Here is a 16,509-nt window from a genome sequence, read left to right on the forward strand (position 1 = left end):
CTTCACATTATATATGGCAAAGCGTCAGGTTTGAGGCACTGTTGTTTCAGTGGGATGAGGATTCGCAACAGAGAAAGATTTATGTTGCAGTCACTGTCGATTAAATTGCTGCGATAAAAATTCGAACCTAGAAGGTTTGTCGCGAAGGTTCGCCTGCGCCACATGGAACCATTCTTCAGAGCTTAGCATCCTTTGGGAAAGCATGACATTGCGTGTCTCTTCCCCCACTGCACTACTGTTACAACCTTTAGCGGAATAATACTTCAGCACCCCGAACCCTCAGTGGCCTGCGCAGCAGCGTGAATCAAATTCGAGTTCAAACGACTCCGGACACAAGCGGTGGCACTCGCAGCGCATCTCCTACGCAGCGCGTAGCATCCACGCAGCTGCAGCAGGTGCATGCTGCGACATAAGCGGCCAAGCCGGCTGGGCGCAGAGGCATGGAGACATGTGAAGTCACAGCTTCCCAGGGCGCCACCGCCAGATGCACCAGTTTAAGGAAAAAATGAGGGGAAAAAGTGCTTTCCCCTGGCTTCGTGCAAAAAAACGATGAGGTTTCAGTCGACTTAGGAACGCCAGCTTTCATTCGAATACAAGCCGCCACGGTGGCTCAGTGGTTATGGCGCTCGTCTGCTGACCCAAAGGACGCGTGTTCGACCCCGGCCGCGGCAGTCGAATTTCGATGGAGGCGAAATTCTAGAGGCCCGTGTACTGTGCGATGTCAGTGCACATTAAAGAACCCCAGGTGGTCGAAATTCCCGGAGCCCTTCACTACGGCGTCCCTCATAGCCTGAGTCACTTTGGGACGCTAAACCCCTATAAACCAAACCATTATTCGAATACAAAATTAGACCGCCTGAAATTTTATGCAGTATCCCTTTAAGAATGCACCTCATGTTATTAGTGAGCTAGCACTAGATGGGTCATAAGTGAAAAAGACATGTCCAGGTGAAGCCTCCACCTGCCAGCTGTGGCCGGCAGTATTTAGGGGGATTTCCCTTCTCCACCTGCCAAAAGAGAAAAGGAAATCCAGCTCTCCACTTGTAGGCAAGAGGATAGACAGAATGTCTGAGACAGACTGAACCAAGAACAACTGAGTAAGAAACTGAAGAAGACAGTAAAGCTCAGCCTTAATACTATGATGCAATAGCGTTAATATGTTAATACCCCTACATGTGGAAATGGTAACTTGATTTTAGATTCACAGATCGCTGCAAGTCATCCTACCAGTCCTGGTGCAATGGTGTAGCGGTTAACTGCTGGGCTACTGTGTCAGCAGTGGTATGAGCATTCTTAGCGATCAGTGAATGTGAAGTCAAGAATTATAAACGATCTGCCACTGCCCTGCGATGGCAGGTACTGCCCCCGGTGGGGCTTGTGCGATTCAGGTTGCTCTTCCCGGGCAACCTCTCGTGAACAATCATTATTTGTCACAGTGGTCACTTTGCTGTGACAAATAATGCCACCCCGCCAACCCGTCAAGTGGGAACTTTGCTCACAATCCAGTGGGCAGGTTGTGATGGCTGCACAAGGCCACATGACCTAGGTGGCCCACCTAGGTCGCCAGAGCGGCCAGTTGCTCCGGATGCTCTGGCTGCGAGGCTTCAAACAGTCGCCGATGCAGACACCAGACAATTTTTCCGACATTGGAATATTAATGCTCTCGTGTTAAAATGAAAATTACTCACAATGGGTGAGCAAAATTAAATGCATCTGACACAGGCAGCTGAAATTGTCGAGGAGAAGCAATGACGTGCGGCCCTACACTCCAGCTTATCGACCTAAACAAGGACGTAAATGCTAGCGCACCTAAGCCATGTTTAGCTAAACCTGGTAAATGGGGGCCATTTTTGTTTTTGAAACCAAGGTGAGAGTAAAAAGATCCCTTTTCCGCTGCCCCTCAAGAGAGCTACAGCAACCTTCACCACACAACTCGTAAGACGCTGGCAGAAGCCGCCTTTTAGAAGACCCTAGAGCCATGGAGCACTCGCTGATAAGAGAACGCCCTGAGTGAAGCAGGGAAAGAAAAGGAGGGAGAACGGGCATAGGAATGGGCTGCACGAAACAGAATCAACGCTGACAAGGTAGTGACGGCATGAAAGAAAGGGCTCTGAAATACCTTCCGAGGAGAGCACATCAACTCACTCAATCATTGTATTGTTTTGTCATGAGTACCAGAGCCGAATAATACACTTCTGCATACAGAAGAGTACCCACAATCACGCCCGAAAGTTGGCAAGCCCTTTCCGAATGCTTTTTCATGCTCGCACCCTCCTCCATTGCACCGCTCCAATGTATAGCTGTTCAGAGATGGCTATTGATTAGTCTTCCAGACATCACGCAGCTACCATGGATGTGACCAACAAGTGGCATAGCTCCAGCGAATCACGAAGCTGCACCTCCGGCTATGGGGTCGGTGGAGGAGCTCTGACCTTTCAGTGTGCACAAGGTGACAAGAGGCGAGGAAAAGGTGCGAAGACACTGAAATTCAAATTTTGACAACAGATAACAAAGCTTCCACACAGCACATCAAAAAAATTTTTCCTGGAGGACATTCATGAAGCAGCATCTTTTAACATCACAGGCACACGTAAACTTTCTTAGAACCCGTTTCAAAGCCCCTTTAAGATGTCAAAAGGCTTTGCTTCGCCCAATGGTGCCACATGTATTTTCGTACCTCACAAATATGAACAAATTCATTGCTTCCGTGTATTTTACCAATCTCATTTCCTTTTTTTCCCCAAGTGTTTGGCTGTATTGGTTTGTAATTTATAATCAACTTGTTTATTTTGCGAGAACTGTAACTTCCTCATCCAGTTACATTTCATTGCAACGTCGTACTTGTGTAAACAAGTTAACGCTGGTGCCGCTAACCCCCAGAGAAACGTGGCTACCTGGAACAGTTTGTACCTATTTAGCACGGAAGAAAGCAGCAGCAGAAGGAACGTGCAAAAAGATCAGTGACGATTTTTATAAGTGAATTTGTGTTCCTGAAGAGCAATCTCTATTCCCACACAAGCAATGGCACCAATTTTTCTGCAGTGGTCGCATGATAGGTTTGTGCTCTTCACAATGATGCACACATGTGTGCTCTGCTATACTGGACGAATAATCCGTTGTGCTCCAGCAATCTCCTTGTGTCGTTTTTTTTTGCATGTGCATTCTTTGTCGCACTACTTTTTGCTCACGCAATCGGTCATTGCAAAAGACTACACAAAGCAGAAGGAGATGGAACGCAGCACCTTAACAGTCATTTCAGAAAACGACATGCACTCACCAGCTTTTGGCGTGGTGTCATCAGCACATGTCACCTGCAATAAAAAAATGCACAGACATCAAAGCTACACTAACGAATGCAGGGCACCCCTTTTCTGCTCACCCACAACGGTGGCGAGAGCATGAATGCAGAGCCTATAGTGCATCCCATGACTAACTTGCAGCACTACCAAAGGCAGAGACCTCCTCACCCAATCAAGAGGGTGCATTAAATGTGTTCTTGCGTGCTTAGCAGTCTGTGTGTCGTCTGCTTGCAGTGTACACAGATATGGTTAGGAGTATAAATCGACGCTATGTACCGTATTTACTCGCATAATGCTCGCACTCGCGTAATGCTCGCACCCCCCACATTGGCTATCAAAAATAGGAAAATTTCTTTTTCCCCGCATAATTATCGCACCCCCAAAATTACTGCCGCGAGCCGTCTGCTTGTCATAGCGATCGCCATCTATTGACTGCGGCCACAACTAACTGCCATGGTTGGGCGCGCGTGCTACTAGGCGGCGGTACTGTGCTATCATCCGCTGCCACCACCGCTACCGCTCATCCACTCACCACCGCTACGCCATTTTGCGAAGGTGTCTCCAGCTCTCCGGTGTCTCGTAGGCCTCGTTTGCCTTGTGTGCGTGTTGCACCGTGCTCTTTGTGCCGCTTCGCCATGGGACGCTTCGCAAGCTACACAGCTGCTTTTAAGCTAAAAGCTATTGAGTATGCGTTGGAACATGGCAACCGCGCCGCCAGCAGACACTTCGGCATCAACGAGTTTTGCGTCCGGTATTGGAGACGGCAGCACGACGAACTCAAGACGACTGGTAAGACGCGCCGGGCCTTCCGTGGACCGAAGACTGGGAAATTTCCTGCCGTCGAAGCCTCTTTACTGGAATATATCAAGGCTCGAGGAGCAGATGGGTGTGCTGTGTCGATTGATTTGATACGGGACCAGGCGCTCGTAATCGCAAGAAAGGAGGGCATTCCGGTGCAAGACTTCCGCACTAGTAACGGGTGGGCCACACGATTTATGCGGCGCAATGGACTCTCGCTCAGGAGGCAAACGACGCTTTGCCAGCGCCTGCCCGCAGCCTATGAAGAGAAAATAGTGGACTTCCATCGATTCATTATCAGGATCCGGCAGTAGAAAAACTTCTTGCTCTCCCAGATATGGAACGCGGACCAAACTCCGCTGAATTTCAATATGCCCAGCAGCAGGACAGTCGAACAGACAAGTGCCCGGACTGTGCACGTCAGGACTACAGGTGCCGAAAAACAGAGGTGCACGGTCATGCTAGGCATGACGGCGGACGGGCGGAAGCTCCCACCGTACGTCAATTTCAAGCGGAAGACCCTCCCGAAAGGAAAGCTCCCCCCGGTATACACGTGCACGTCCAAGAAAAGGGGTGGATGACCTTATGGTGGACTGGGTGAAGACTGTGTGGGGGCGGCGACCGGGAGCGCTTCTTTTTCCGTCGCTCCTCGTGCTTGATAGCTTTCGGGGCCATCTTCAAGAGTCGGTTCGGGCGAAGTTCAAGGAACTGCGCACGGACCTGGCTGTTATACCCGGCGGCCTCACACCAATGCTACAGCCTCTTGACGTATCTTTGAACAAGCCATTTAATGATAACGTCCGGAGGCTGTACGCAGAATGGATGGCCGAAGGTGAACATGCTCCGATGCCGGGCGGCAAGATCAAAAGACCGTCCGTGGAGCTGCTGTGCAGCTGGGTATCAGAGGCATGGGGGATGATTGATGTAAACATGGTGGCCAGAAGCTTCAAGAAAACAGGAATTTCGAATGCCCTGGATGCGACCAAGGACCACCTAGTGTGGGACAACGAAGAAGCATCGGAAGATGAAGAAACCATCGATTCCAGTGTCGGCACGGACTCTGATGAAGAGTAGGATTGCCTGCAGGACGTACGCAACGCGAGTAGTGACGGGGAGGTTGCGCGTGGCAAATAAAGTGCTTTAGCAGCTTGAGCTTACGTTCACCCTGTACTTTCATAAAGAAGGTAAGTTATGCTTGAAAGTAATGTTTTTGTTATATTTACAATTGCGGACCTGACAATCCTGATCTTGCACCCATTCATCTTTGCATTTAACACTCCGAAACATTTGCTTGAAAATTTTCCCCGCATAATTATTGCACCACCAAACTTCGCGTTGATTTTCAGGGAAAAAAAGTGCGAGGATTATGCGAGTAAATACGGTATGTACCATAAGCGTAAGCACGCTTACATCACCTAACGACAAGCATTTTGCAGGGCGTTATGCCATTTGTCACATTTGCACTTTTAATTCAGTGTATGCAAACGCAGACTCAACAATAAGTCCAGCCAAGTGGTGCCATCTGGTTCTTAAAACACGAACCATTTTTGTTAACGCACTTCTTTTCAGGATTACAAACGGCACAATTGTCACTCTAAAAAATAAAAGCCAATTCATCGCTCATACGTTTTGTGACTGGAGTGAGATGAGATGAAGAGAAAGCTTGGTGCCTCATTTATGGCTAAGGAATGTACAGAGAACTGCAGTAACAATGATGAATTTAGTCTGAGGCAAAGGATCCTGCTTCGAAGGGTATCGCCATTTTGAAAACAATGTTTTAAAGCACGTGAGAGTCGCAAACGTTAAACTCTGAAAAAAGTATATGTGACGTGAGCGTACGTTAAGTCTCAATATGAGAGTGTCTGGCACATGCACACTTAAAGAATGCTATCCCATATGCCCGTATGCTTACCTGCTACTGGTGCTACATTCCGCAGAGTGAGAAAGTTGCCTGTGCACTCATCACAGCTTTGATAGTGCTGCAAGGAACTACTGGCATGCAATATATTTTGTGGTCAGATGGAGCCAGAAAAAAAAATGAGTCGCTCCAAAATAACCCCCAAACTCTGCCCGCATAACATGCACAGCTACTGGTGCATTGCATCTTGCTTGCACCAGATAACAAGAAATTTTGCAATGCAGACACCTGTTGATGACTGCTCTTAATCTTTCATTCCAGAATCGGTGGAATGCATTGTTTTATGTGTTGAGATGCTCATTGCCTCATGTGCTATTCTGGGTTATTACCCAACAAAAAAAAGTTCGCAAATCTACTACTGCAAGAGTGACATGACCATGTGCTACCAAACCCCATTCCATCACAGCTCAAGAAAAAAACTCACTTCTTGTGCGCAATAGCACTTTGCATGCATCTGGTTCTGAATAAAAAATTGAACCAGGCAGTAAAACTAAAGCAAGAAAAAAAGCACACAGGAGCGTATCGCGCTCCTTGCCAAGGCTCTCATGTCATTTAGAAGCCACTCGAAAGAGTGAAGCGATATGATCATGAGGGAACTGGATGATTGACGAAAAGATGCATGATGTTTATATAGAAGATACAGAAACATTGGCTGAAGTTGATTCCTCAATGCCCTGCTGGGCCAGTACCCAAAATGCAAAAATGGGAGCACGCGGTTTGGAAAGAACTGCGAATTTGGAAGCAGGCAGACAAGAAATGTGCAGTGACACCAGTGAGAAGCTGAGAGAGATGCAGAATGCAGGAGGCAAACTGAGGGGAGAGACAATAGAACAGTGAAATTTTAATGCAATGTCTGGAACAAGATTTCAAGGCACGGCAGCAAAGACGGGAGGCAGGACCTGAAATATGGCTTGCTCGAGAGACAATTTAAGTGGTGTACATTCTAGCATGAACAGCAGTACATAGTAGCCATCGTGTTATGCATGTGCTGTTGAAATGCAATTAAATGGGCTTCATAAATTTTATCTTTACCATTTGTTTGTTCATTCATACTGGTTGTTAATTATATACAGCCAATGCCACCAACAGCAAACTATTTAATGCGTCCACAGGCATCACCACACTAACAGTACATGAAAGATGGTATGATATTGGGTACGGTTCCCGTTCCTGTTGGAAACAGCTGCGTGCAACACTTGCCCGATTTCACTGCAAAACTAGCATTTGTGGCAACATGCCAAGTGCAGATTCTGTGGTGCAGTTAGGTACTGTGCAGCTGGTGCAGCATACCACCACTGTTTCCTGCATCTGGAAGCCAGTGAGGAAATGCTACCTTTCTTCTTTTTCTGTATAAATCCAGGGAGAGAGCTCGAACAATCAATGGAGCGGAGGCCAAGTGCAAACAACTCACAGGTGCATCGGGACACGGAAAGAAGCGACAAACCTCTGAGTTCTCCTGGCCTTGTGGTGAAGGTGGTGGTGAGGCAGGACTCTGCAAAGCTGGATGGCAGAACTGCACCAGAGAAAGAAAGAAACAACTTTCTTGCCTGCAAGTGAATGCTAAGCTTAAAGCAGACGTGCATAAACTGCACAAAACAGACTGTCAGTCGTGTGTAAGCATAAAACGAACATCCACCAGCGTTTCAAATGAACCAGCAGCCCACCAAAGGGTAAGTGAGTGCCTGCTCTATGACGTCCAACAAGAACTCCAAAGCAAAGCTCCAGCGGTGGCATAAAAGTCTCACTACAAGGATGACACAAGCGCTTCTTTCTGGTGCAGAAACACTCACCCCAAAAATTGTTTGGTTTTAGTTATGGGGCTTGACATCAAAAAGAGACTCAGGCTATGAGGGATGTCGTAGGGAGGCCTCCAAACAGTCTCGACCAACTGGGGTTCTTTAATGCGCAGCAACAGGCCTCCAGCATTTCGCCTTCATCGAAATGTGACCACCGTGGCTGGGATTGATGGTGCGTCTTTTAAGATCAGCAGCCAAGCACCATAATTACTGACCAACAGCGGCAGCTTAGCACAATAAAAAGAAACAGTGCCTTGGTACACCTTATACAAAAACATCTTTCCCACTTTCCCGTTCCTGACAAGTCTGCTACAGTCTTGATAAAGCCACCAAAGCATGCAGGCTATCTGAAAAGTGCTAAATTCGACCAAATAAAAAAAAAACTAAGGTTTCCTTTAAGCAACTCATGCCATCATGCAGACACTCAATTTCTACCCGAGCACAAGGATTCTCACGAGATTTTGAGCCTCTTTCTTATTTAAGAAGATTTCGTGCAAGTTACTGTCTCAAGCGACCGAACCCCATAAAATGCTACAACATTTGTTGACCAGATTTTTGTCATATGCTGTCAAAAGCTACTACATTTGCTATTCCCTTCCTATGAACGCTGCAAGGAACATGGAAAAGCCAAATTATTGAGGAAAATGATGAACTACACCTCATAGAAGACTTCAAATTTTAGTTCAGCATTTCATGGAGCTTCTATTGCATTTCTCGCATGCCAGCAGTACAAGGAGACAGGCAGGACATCCAAAAAATCTGCCCTCTTCACATGGGTGTAGTGTGGTGCCTTTGCCGGTTGCCAAATGGTTTGGTTTGGTTTATGGTGGTTTAATGTCCCAAAGCGACTCAGGCTATGAGGGACGCCGTAGTGAAGGGCTCTGGAAATTTCAACCACCTGCGGTTCTTCAACGTACACAGACATCGCACAGTCCACGGCCTTCTAGAATTTCACCTCCATCGAAATTCGACCACCATGGCCGGGACCAAACCCACGTCTTTTGGGCCACCAGCCGAGTGCCATAACCACTGAGCCACCACAGCGGCCAGGTTGCCAAATGCCTCAGCACAACTGACTAGAACCTACCGTTGCATCTAGAATACTAGAATAGTTAGCCAGGTGCATTTCCTACTATGCACATGGTTACCTTGCTCTTGTGGGTGGTAGGAATGATCAACGGCCTTAAAGCATTCCCATAGAAAACCCACAACCTGAGGTTTACATCAAAGTTGCCAAAAACTTTGTAGCTTTTCGATAATCATTACTCTTTGACAAAGATGTGTTGTGTCATAAGTAACGCAGAATGTTGCCTCAAAACTTTAACCAGGCTTGTGTTAGTACCACGTGCTCATTTTCCTCAATGACCGATAACCACGTGTGCTTGTGGATTTTTTTAGAACAGAAATGGTGCAGTAACTCTCACTTCTCGGCGAACACCTCAACAGCCCCATAAGGGAAGGAAGGAAGGTGGGAGCAACAGAAGAGTAAGGGCTGCCGTAGTGGAGGGCTCTGGAATAATTTGACCACCTGGGGATATTTTATGCACTGACACTGTTCAGCACAATGTTACATGCACTGCTTTTGCATTTTTTTCACTGCGTGGTTCAAGTGTACACCTACAAAGTGAGCCAGTCATGAGTCTTTCCTTTCCTCAAATCCAGCGGGGAACCTAGATTGCAAATAAGGAATAAGGCTAGCGCCATGAGATAGAAACACGAACGCCGACTAAAAGCTTGTTTCCAACTAGAGATCCTATTTTTCACTCCCGGCATGTTTGAATTCTCCACCGGGAAAGTGAGTCAGTTAAGTGCTTTTCCTTCACTCAAATCCAGTGCAGGATCTATCTAGCCCACTTCTAGCAGCGTGGTTAAGACTGCGAATAAGGCTGGAGCTGGTAACCAGACTGTCTAACTTTCTTCAAGCAAGTGCGCCGTGGCCTGTGCCAAGGATGATTGAAAGGGGCAGTCCACGATGCAGAATCAGGCATGCATCTCAGGTTGTGCACACTGCTTTCTAGTCCCGTCCTGCACTGCACCCGCAAGCAACGCTATTTCAGTCCCGGCCGTGGCAGCCTCATTTCGACCTTCCCATCTTTTTTGGTGCTGCACGCTTGAGGTGTCCACCAAAAAAATGAGCCAGTTTTTGCCTTTTCCTTACTCAAATCCAGGGGAGGATCTCTACTGTTGTGAATAAGGTTAGACTGGGAACTCAATAGTATTATTTGTTTCGTGCAAGCGGGCCCTCGAGACCATGAAGTGCGCAGAGAACACAATCGATCTGAGACTGCTATCTATCATAAGAAGACAGAGTATGCACGTGAGCATAGAGGTGCCCAACAAGACAGTCGCCCGTGAAACGTCGAAAGTGGCCTGCAGCTCCAGGTATCTCGACCACTAATGCAAGTAGGTAAGCTTAGCTCTACTAATTATTTCACCTTTCTTGAAAAACTTCTTGAAATAAGTGTGACGCTACTACATCTCTTTCCCCATTTTCCCGCTTACTTTAACAAAGTAAGTTCTACAGAGAAACCTTGTTATTGAGAGAAAGTAAAAAGTGTTAAAATAGTTCGCTATAGCTGAAATTTTTAATATAAAATTTCATCAAAAACACTCCCAACAGCGGTGAAATTTAGTCATTGAACAACCCACAAACCTCGCGATCTTTACTACAGAAACGAAGAGACGTTTTGTCAGGTTTTGGCGGCATTTCGAAGGCGCTCGCGGATCCTAAGGCCGCAAAAAACCCCCCGCACAGCACAAGCGCAGATTGAGCACCGGCTATGGTGGCTTTCTGGCATCACAGCAGTGTCGCGTGGAAAGCGGTATGTCAGAGTGAAAGCTATCGTTTTCACCACTTGTGCGACAGCAGACATGAGTGCAGAGTTGTTACTGCAAGCTTACAACCACTTGCGCTGTTTTTTCCAGGGTGCTAACAATGGATGCCAGAGGTGTGAATGTCTGCTGACTGCAACCCACAATCCGCTGTTGGCAAGGGCGAGATAAAAGTGCAAACCTTGGCACGAACGCTTGCCACATCGCCGCCAGTCACTTTTGCAGTGCGGCGAAGCCTGCTGCCTGCATCTGAACGGGCAGTTCAATATATTATTATTATTTATTGATACCTCACAGGCCCCGAAAAGCATTGAGTGAGGGGGACATCAAGGAAAAGGCATATACTGAAATAATAAACAACAATAACATTACATTGGACACGGTACAATATTCATTTCATGGCCAACCACGTTCGATATATAAAGTAGAAATTTTGTGTGCTTGTCAAAAATATTTACGAGGAAATCAATATTGCCAATAATTAGCAATATTCATGCTCGTTATATCAAGATTTAACTGTATATGTTTCTACTAGGGAATGATGTTTACCCCACCCTGTCTTAGCCCATGTGCATTTTTCTAATAGGATCTGTGCTGAGCGGTGCCATGAGCATCTAGTAATTTATTCATTGTGCATAATGGTGGCCGGTCAGTACTTGCTGCTTTACAAAGGTATAAATTATGGCAGGTAGTGAACTCACGTGCACAGGTGGGGTAGGCTCAGGAGCCACATCCCGTCGAACGGCTGTGGCCTGTGGTTGACTGTGCCTGTGCACCGACCCGAATCGCCTGAAACGACATAGCAGAATGAACCAACTCTTCTTTTGAAAGATATCAGCTCAGAAGACAACACACTTATGTGATCGATGTTCACGAACTAGAGTCAACACAAAGTGCAAGCTTTTCTTGTCGTCGCCATAAACAAAACAAAAACAGAAGACATGTAAAACAAATTCCCAGACTTCATGCCCTGGGCCGAAGAAGTACCAGCGATAGCAGCACTGCCCTCTCCCTTTCTCTGGTGGGCAATGTCCACGTGACTTCAGCAAAGTGGGATCACATGAGAAAAGGTTGAAAGTTGACACAAGCATTGATTTCTTTGAAGTTAGTCCTTCAAAACACTGGGTTCAATTGCAGGAGTGCACGTTGCCCATTCAGTAATTAAACCAGCCATAATTCCACAAAAAATGCGTTCTTTGATTCCGAAATCTGATGAAATGGCGAGGTGTTATCAGGAATGATTGTAGCAAACCACTAGCGATCGGAAATGTCAAGTCCTTCGCATCTGCAAAAAGCTCCGGCCTGCAGCGTGTAGCATGTAGCAGTGGGCCCGTAGAGCGAACAATGGGAGATGGTGAAAACGCGAGAAAAACAACCAACCACACTGCACAGGACCGAAAGCGACAATGCAACACTCAGTGAACCAAGGTTACGAGTGGCTAACTTGCACTATTTCACAAACGGAGCATACATCCATAATGGTGCCATTTCTGCTACCCTTCCCTACAGTTCTTTCTTTGTGAGGGTTTTCTTGTTTTTAGGCATGCGCAAATCATTTGAAATTTTGAAAAACCAAATCAAATATATTCTTTGAATGAATCGAATAATCCAGGTAAATAGTAATCGAAATGAATCTAATCCATTTCCAAGTTTTTGGATAGTTTTCAAATAATTGGCACGAAATTCGAACATCACACAGCAATTTTTTCGACAATTGTTTCAAAAACAAGGCACACTCCAGCATCACACAGCATGCTCCCGCAGTTGGTTTTGTGCATGCTGGAAAAAGTCGTCCAGTGGGAAGAAGGGCTCCGCAACAGCACTCGGTCCATTCGTATGGCGTTCATAATGCTCATACATCAGATCTTTAAGATTCAGCGACCCATATGGGTTCAGCCAGGTTAAGCAAACGTTCCCTTCATGACCAATATTGGGGGCATAAGGTTGAAATTCATCTCTCTCAACAACTCGGAATTTCCACTAGTCTGTTGGCAAGTTGCCTTCAGTAGCCAACAGCAATTTTCTTATGCGTACAAGATGACCGTCATAGAGTGAACCCTCACTTCGCTATTTGTGTAAGCTCTTGGATATCAGTGTTGAGTCTTCTGACAGCTAGAGCCTTATGTCCATGACTTATTGCGCCACCTATAGCGCTTTGTTGTTCCACGCGAATATTCCTTTTGTTTAATAATCACTCAAGCAACAAATATACACAGATACATTCAAATTGTATTAGATTCGGTTATATTACTAACCCAATTCATGCAGGATTCTGTTTTTAAACACATTCTTTCCTTAGCTTCTCTATTCCAGTGCAAACTATTGGGAATAAACTAGTCTGAAAGCGGAACCCATCGCAAGTGCATCGTTCCTTAAGGCCTCTCCATGCAGTCTGGTGGGCCATAATACTAGCTCTGTGGTTCCATGTGGCAAGCCTAAACAGACAAATAGTTTATAGATTATGGGGTTTATCATCCCAAAGAGACTCAAGCTATGAGGAACACTGTAGTGGAGGGCTCCGGATATAATTTCAACTGACTGGGGGTTCTCTAACGTGCTCGGACATAACACATTACACTGGTCTCTGGCATTTTGCCTCCATCGAAAGGCAACTGCCACTGACAGAATCGAACCAGTGTTCTTCGCGTCCGCAGCCAAGCTCCATAACCAGTGAGGCACAGTGGCGGCTAATCAGACAAATGTCATTTTCAAAGTGTCATTCCATTATCTCTGGAGTTATTACTGCACTGAATGCACCAGTACCACGGGCTCCTATGTTTGCTATAATGGCTTTTTATCCGGTAACTGAAGAAGACAGATCAAGCGTGGGCCAGGCTACATCTCTGTTATCTTGTGACCCTGCAGCCTCCTCTTCAGGAAGTGCTTGCCACGTCATTTTCGTGCATGCACAGCTGCCTATTTGGCAGCAAGCATGCAACGCTTTTGTTTCTCGGAATTCATGCGAGTGGGAATGTTATGTGAGGACGCTGCTTCGTGCTAGTAGCAAAATGAAGACGGATTCCACGAATGTGGCGCCAAGCGCGAAACCTTGAGAGACTCTCGGCATATGTCGCCATAGGGGCAAGCTTCTCGGCATATAGGTACGGTACTGAAGAGTCATTTTCCTCATAAAATCAGTGAACGGGAAAGTCGTCATTGAGCGTGCATTAAATAGACGTGTTAAAAACGGCCTCGGCAGAGCATTGCCTGGCCTCTATACAGGGTGTTTCACCTAACTAAGCCTTTCCAAAATTAAAAAAAAGTAGGCTTTTTGACTTTGAAGAGCACTTTTTCAGCACAGCATTGTCACCAGTGTAGTACATCAAAATTCAACTAAGACATGCTAACTAGCAGGCTGGACAACTAAAACTGATAGTTCAACTTTTTAACTACAGATCGGCTCATTATTTATTGAGAGGTATGTAGCCCACTATAAGCAATATCCATATCAGTGTTTATAATTTTGAAAATGTGGCTGCCTTTGCTACTATGGCCCAAGAAATTTTGGCTGCATGACGAGAAAATACATGCGCATTCGAGAAGCTTGTAGGCAAAGCAACCCCTCCTATGCATCTAACTTGTCGAAATAGCCAAAATTGTTTGGCCCACAGCATCGAGGGTAACAGTTTTCTGATATGGATATTACTTACAGAGGACTACCCGCCTCTCAATGATTGAGGATCCTAACAGTAATAGCAGTTAACTATTCAATATCATTAACCAGCCTGCTAGTTAGCAAGTGTTAGCTATATTCTGATGTACTATGCTGAAAAAAGGTGCTCTTTAACTCCAAAAGCCTATTTTCAAAATTGTGGAAAGTGAAACCCTCTGTATAGAGGCCAGATCTAAGTGATTCAGCCAATGCACGCGTAGTACGATTGTTCGCGGAGGTCGCTGTAGAGCCGGCGAGCGCTATGGGCATTCAAACAGCGAAAGGAACCTTACGAATGCGCCAAGCAGCGTTGCACGCGCCAGCTTCGCGAATAATAAGCGACTGCAGTCTGCGGCGCCTATAGCAGCTGTAGCGACCCTCGTGACTAGCGCGGGATACGTGCCGGAGAAGAGCAGATGGCGCCCACACGCGGTAAGGCTGCTTCGACGCTGGCGTCTACTGAACGGCAGAAGCGGCGTCCGGCAGAGGGCAAGGCCCCACACCGTTCTGCGCAGGGTGTGCTGGCGCCACCTCTTCTTCGGCACGCGACGCTCGTCACGCGGACCGCTACACACAAAGAGTGCCCAAGGAAGCCGAGCGCGCGGTCCAGCTTACAAAAATGGCCGATGACGGAACTTCCTCAAAACCCGAGTGCGGCTACCACCATTTATCAGATGTCCTAGAATGGGCTACGCCTTCTCTGCGTAAAGCATTTCATGCTTACATGTGCTATTGACGACGAGATAACTTATTTCCGGGCCTGTCCACTGAAGCACAACATAAACGATGCTTGGGTCATTACTGAAAAAGACAGCTTGCCTGTTAGGGTTGCAACTCTCGCCGCGCATGTAGTCGGCGCAGATGCAAATCCCCTGGATCGTCACCTTGCAGTGGAATTGAATGCTGATGAGAGGCAGCTGCAGTCCACTCGATTGCCAGCGAGCGTCGAGCCAGTTGTTTCGAAGCCGACCGACGCCAGACACTCCGAATATATGCGCGCGTAGGAGATCGCCTTGCGGTGGAAATGAATGCTGATGGGAGGCAGCTGCGGCCCACCAGATTGCCAGTGAGCGTCTAGGCAGCTGTCTCGGAGCCGACCGACGCCAGACACTCCGAATATATGCGCGCGTAGGAGATCGCCTTGCGGTGGAAATGAATGCTGATGGGACACAGCAGCAGTCCACTCGATTGCCAGCGAGCGTCGAGCCAGTTGTTTCGAAGCCGACCGACGCCATACACTGCGAATATATGCGCGCGAACAGGTCTCAGAACAGCCCAGCCAGCCACTTCGATTCTCGGCTTACCTGGCTGCTGGGACGAGGCCGACCAGACGGCTTGGGCTCCCGCTTCGGGGACCCTGCCCTTTGTCTCCGATCTCGATGGATGCCGGACATAGCCGGAGCTCATGGTATCAGCGGAACAAGGCTGCACAAAATGCCTGCGCGCACCTTAAACAGAAGGCATAATAAGGCATCACGCCACTGTGCAATGCAGGCACCCTCACACTGTGGTGGCGACAAACATGTTTACCTGACGTCCAGATGAGCAAGCCTTGGATCCAGGACGCCCACAGTTCGCCGAAGAGCGTCCCTGCAACCAGCCACGACGACAAACGTGCTCTGAAAGAACGCCAGCACACGAGATGATCAAAGCCGAGAGCTCGCGACTTTTTTATTTCTTTCTCGGTGCTTCGATTACATGATGATGATAGTCGTTCGCTGAAATCCGGTTGTGTGGCGCCCACATTCGGCGCTGGCCGAAATTAATTCCGTAACTGACCCCTTTGCGCTTGACTTGTTCCTCGTGTGCCGCAGCTGTTTCGACTGCGAAAGAGCAGCAGTTATCAGTGTCATGTTTTGCTTTACGCCGTTGGCAGACGAAACAAGCTACGAAGATGTGTTGTTGTTGGGCTCATAAAATGGCACATGCCCCCAGGGGGATTGGCCAGTGGTAGGAAATTCCGGCTAGTTTCGGTTTCAACTACTTGACTGCACCTGGCGACTGGAGATGAACTGATACTTAAAAGTGAATGATTCCTGCCCACGCAGGTAGCGCGCGAAGGCTGCTGCCGTCGCCGTGTGGTCTGAGCGGCCGCTGTATGCGGCTGCTGTTTTTTCGATGGTGGTGGTTCTAATCCGTCACGGGGACGAAGTTTTTTCTGCTGGACACCGGTCATGGCCACGATACCTATGTAGCACCGAACACTAGAATAGT

The 16,509-nt window shown here is 47.3% G+C and overlaps 1 protein-coding gene across 4 annotated transcripts in view; it reads right to left on the reverse strand.

Moving 5' to 3' along the window:
• The window catches only part of LOC144115756 (uncharacterized), a 43,756-nt gene extending 27,772 nt beyond the window's left edge, over nucleotides 1–15,984 (reverse strand). The window contains exons 1-6 of one of the 4 annotated variants that reach the window (XM_077650255.1): nucleotides 15,826–15,984; nucleotides 15,600–15,733; nucleotides 15,115–15,277; nucleotides 11,345–11,432; nucleotides 7,460–7,528; nucleotides 3,278–3,311 (exon numbers count right to left, since the gene is read on the reverse strand). In XM_077650255.1, the coding sequence (XP_077506381.1) occupies nucleotides 3,278–3,311; nucleotides 7,460–7,528; nucleotides 11,345–11,432; nucleotides 15,115–15,277; nucleotides 15,600–15,702 (457 nt within the window). In that variant the 5' untranslated portion in view covers nucleotides 15,703–15,733; nucleotides 15,826–15,984. Of the gene's footprint in view, nucleotides 1–3,277; nucleotides 3,312–7,459; nucleotides 7,529–11,344; nucleotides 11,433–15,114; nucleotides 15,534–15,599; nucleotides 15,744–15,825 lie in introns of all 4 variants that reach the window. The other 3 variants (XM_077650254.1, XM_077650253.1, XM_077650252.1) reach the window with 3 other exon arrangements.
• Between the last annotated feature and the right edge of the window lie 525 nt (nucleotides 15,985–16,509).

Source organism: Amblyomma americanum, chromosome 1, assembly GCF_052857255.1.
Source record: "Amblyomma americanum isolate KBUSLIRL-KWMA chromosome 1, ASM5285725v1, whole genome shotgun sequence".
NCBI classification, from domain to species: Eukaryota; Metazoa; Arthropoda; class Arachnida; order Ixodida; family Ixodidae; genus Amblyomma; species Amblyomma americanum.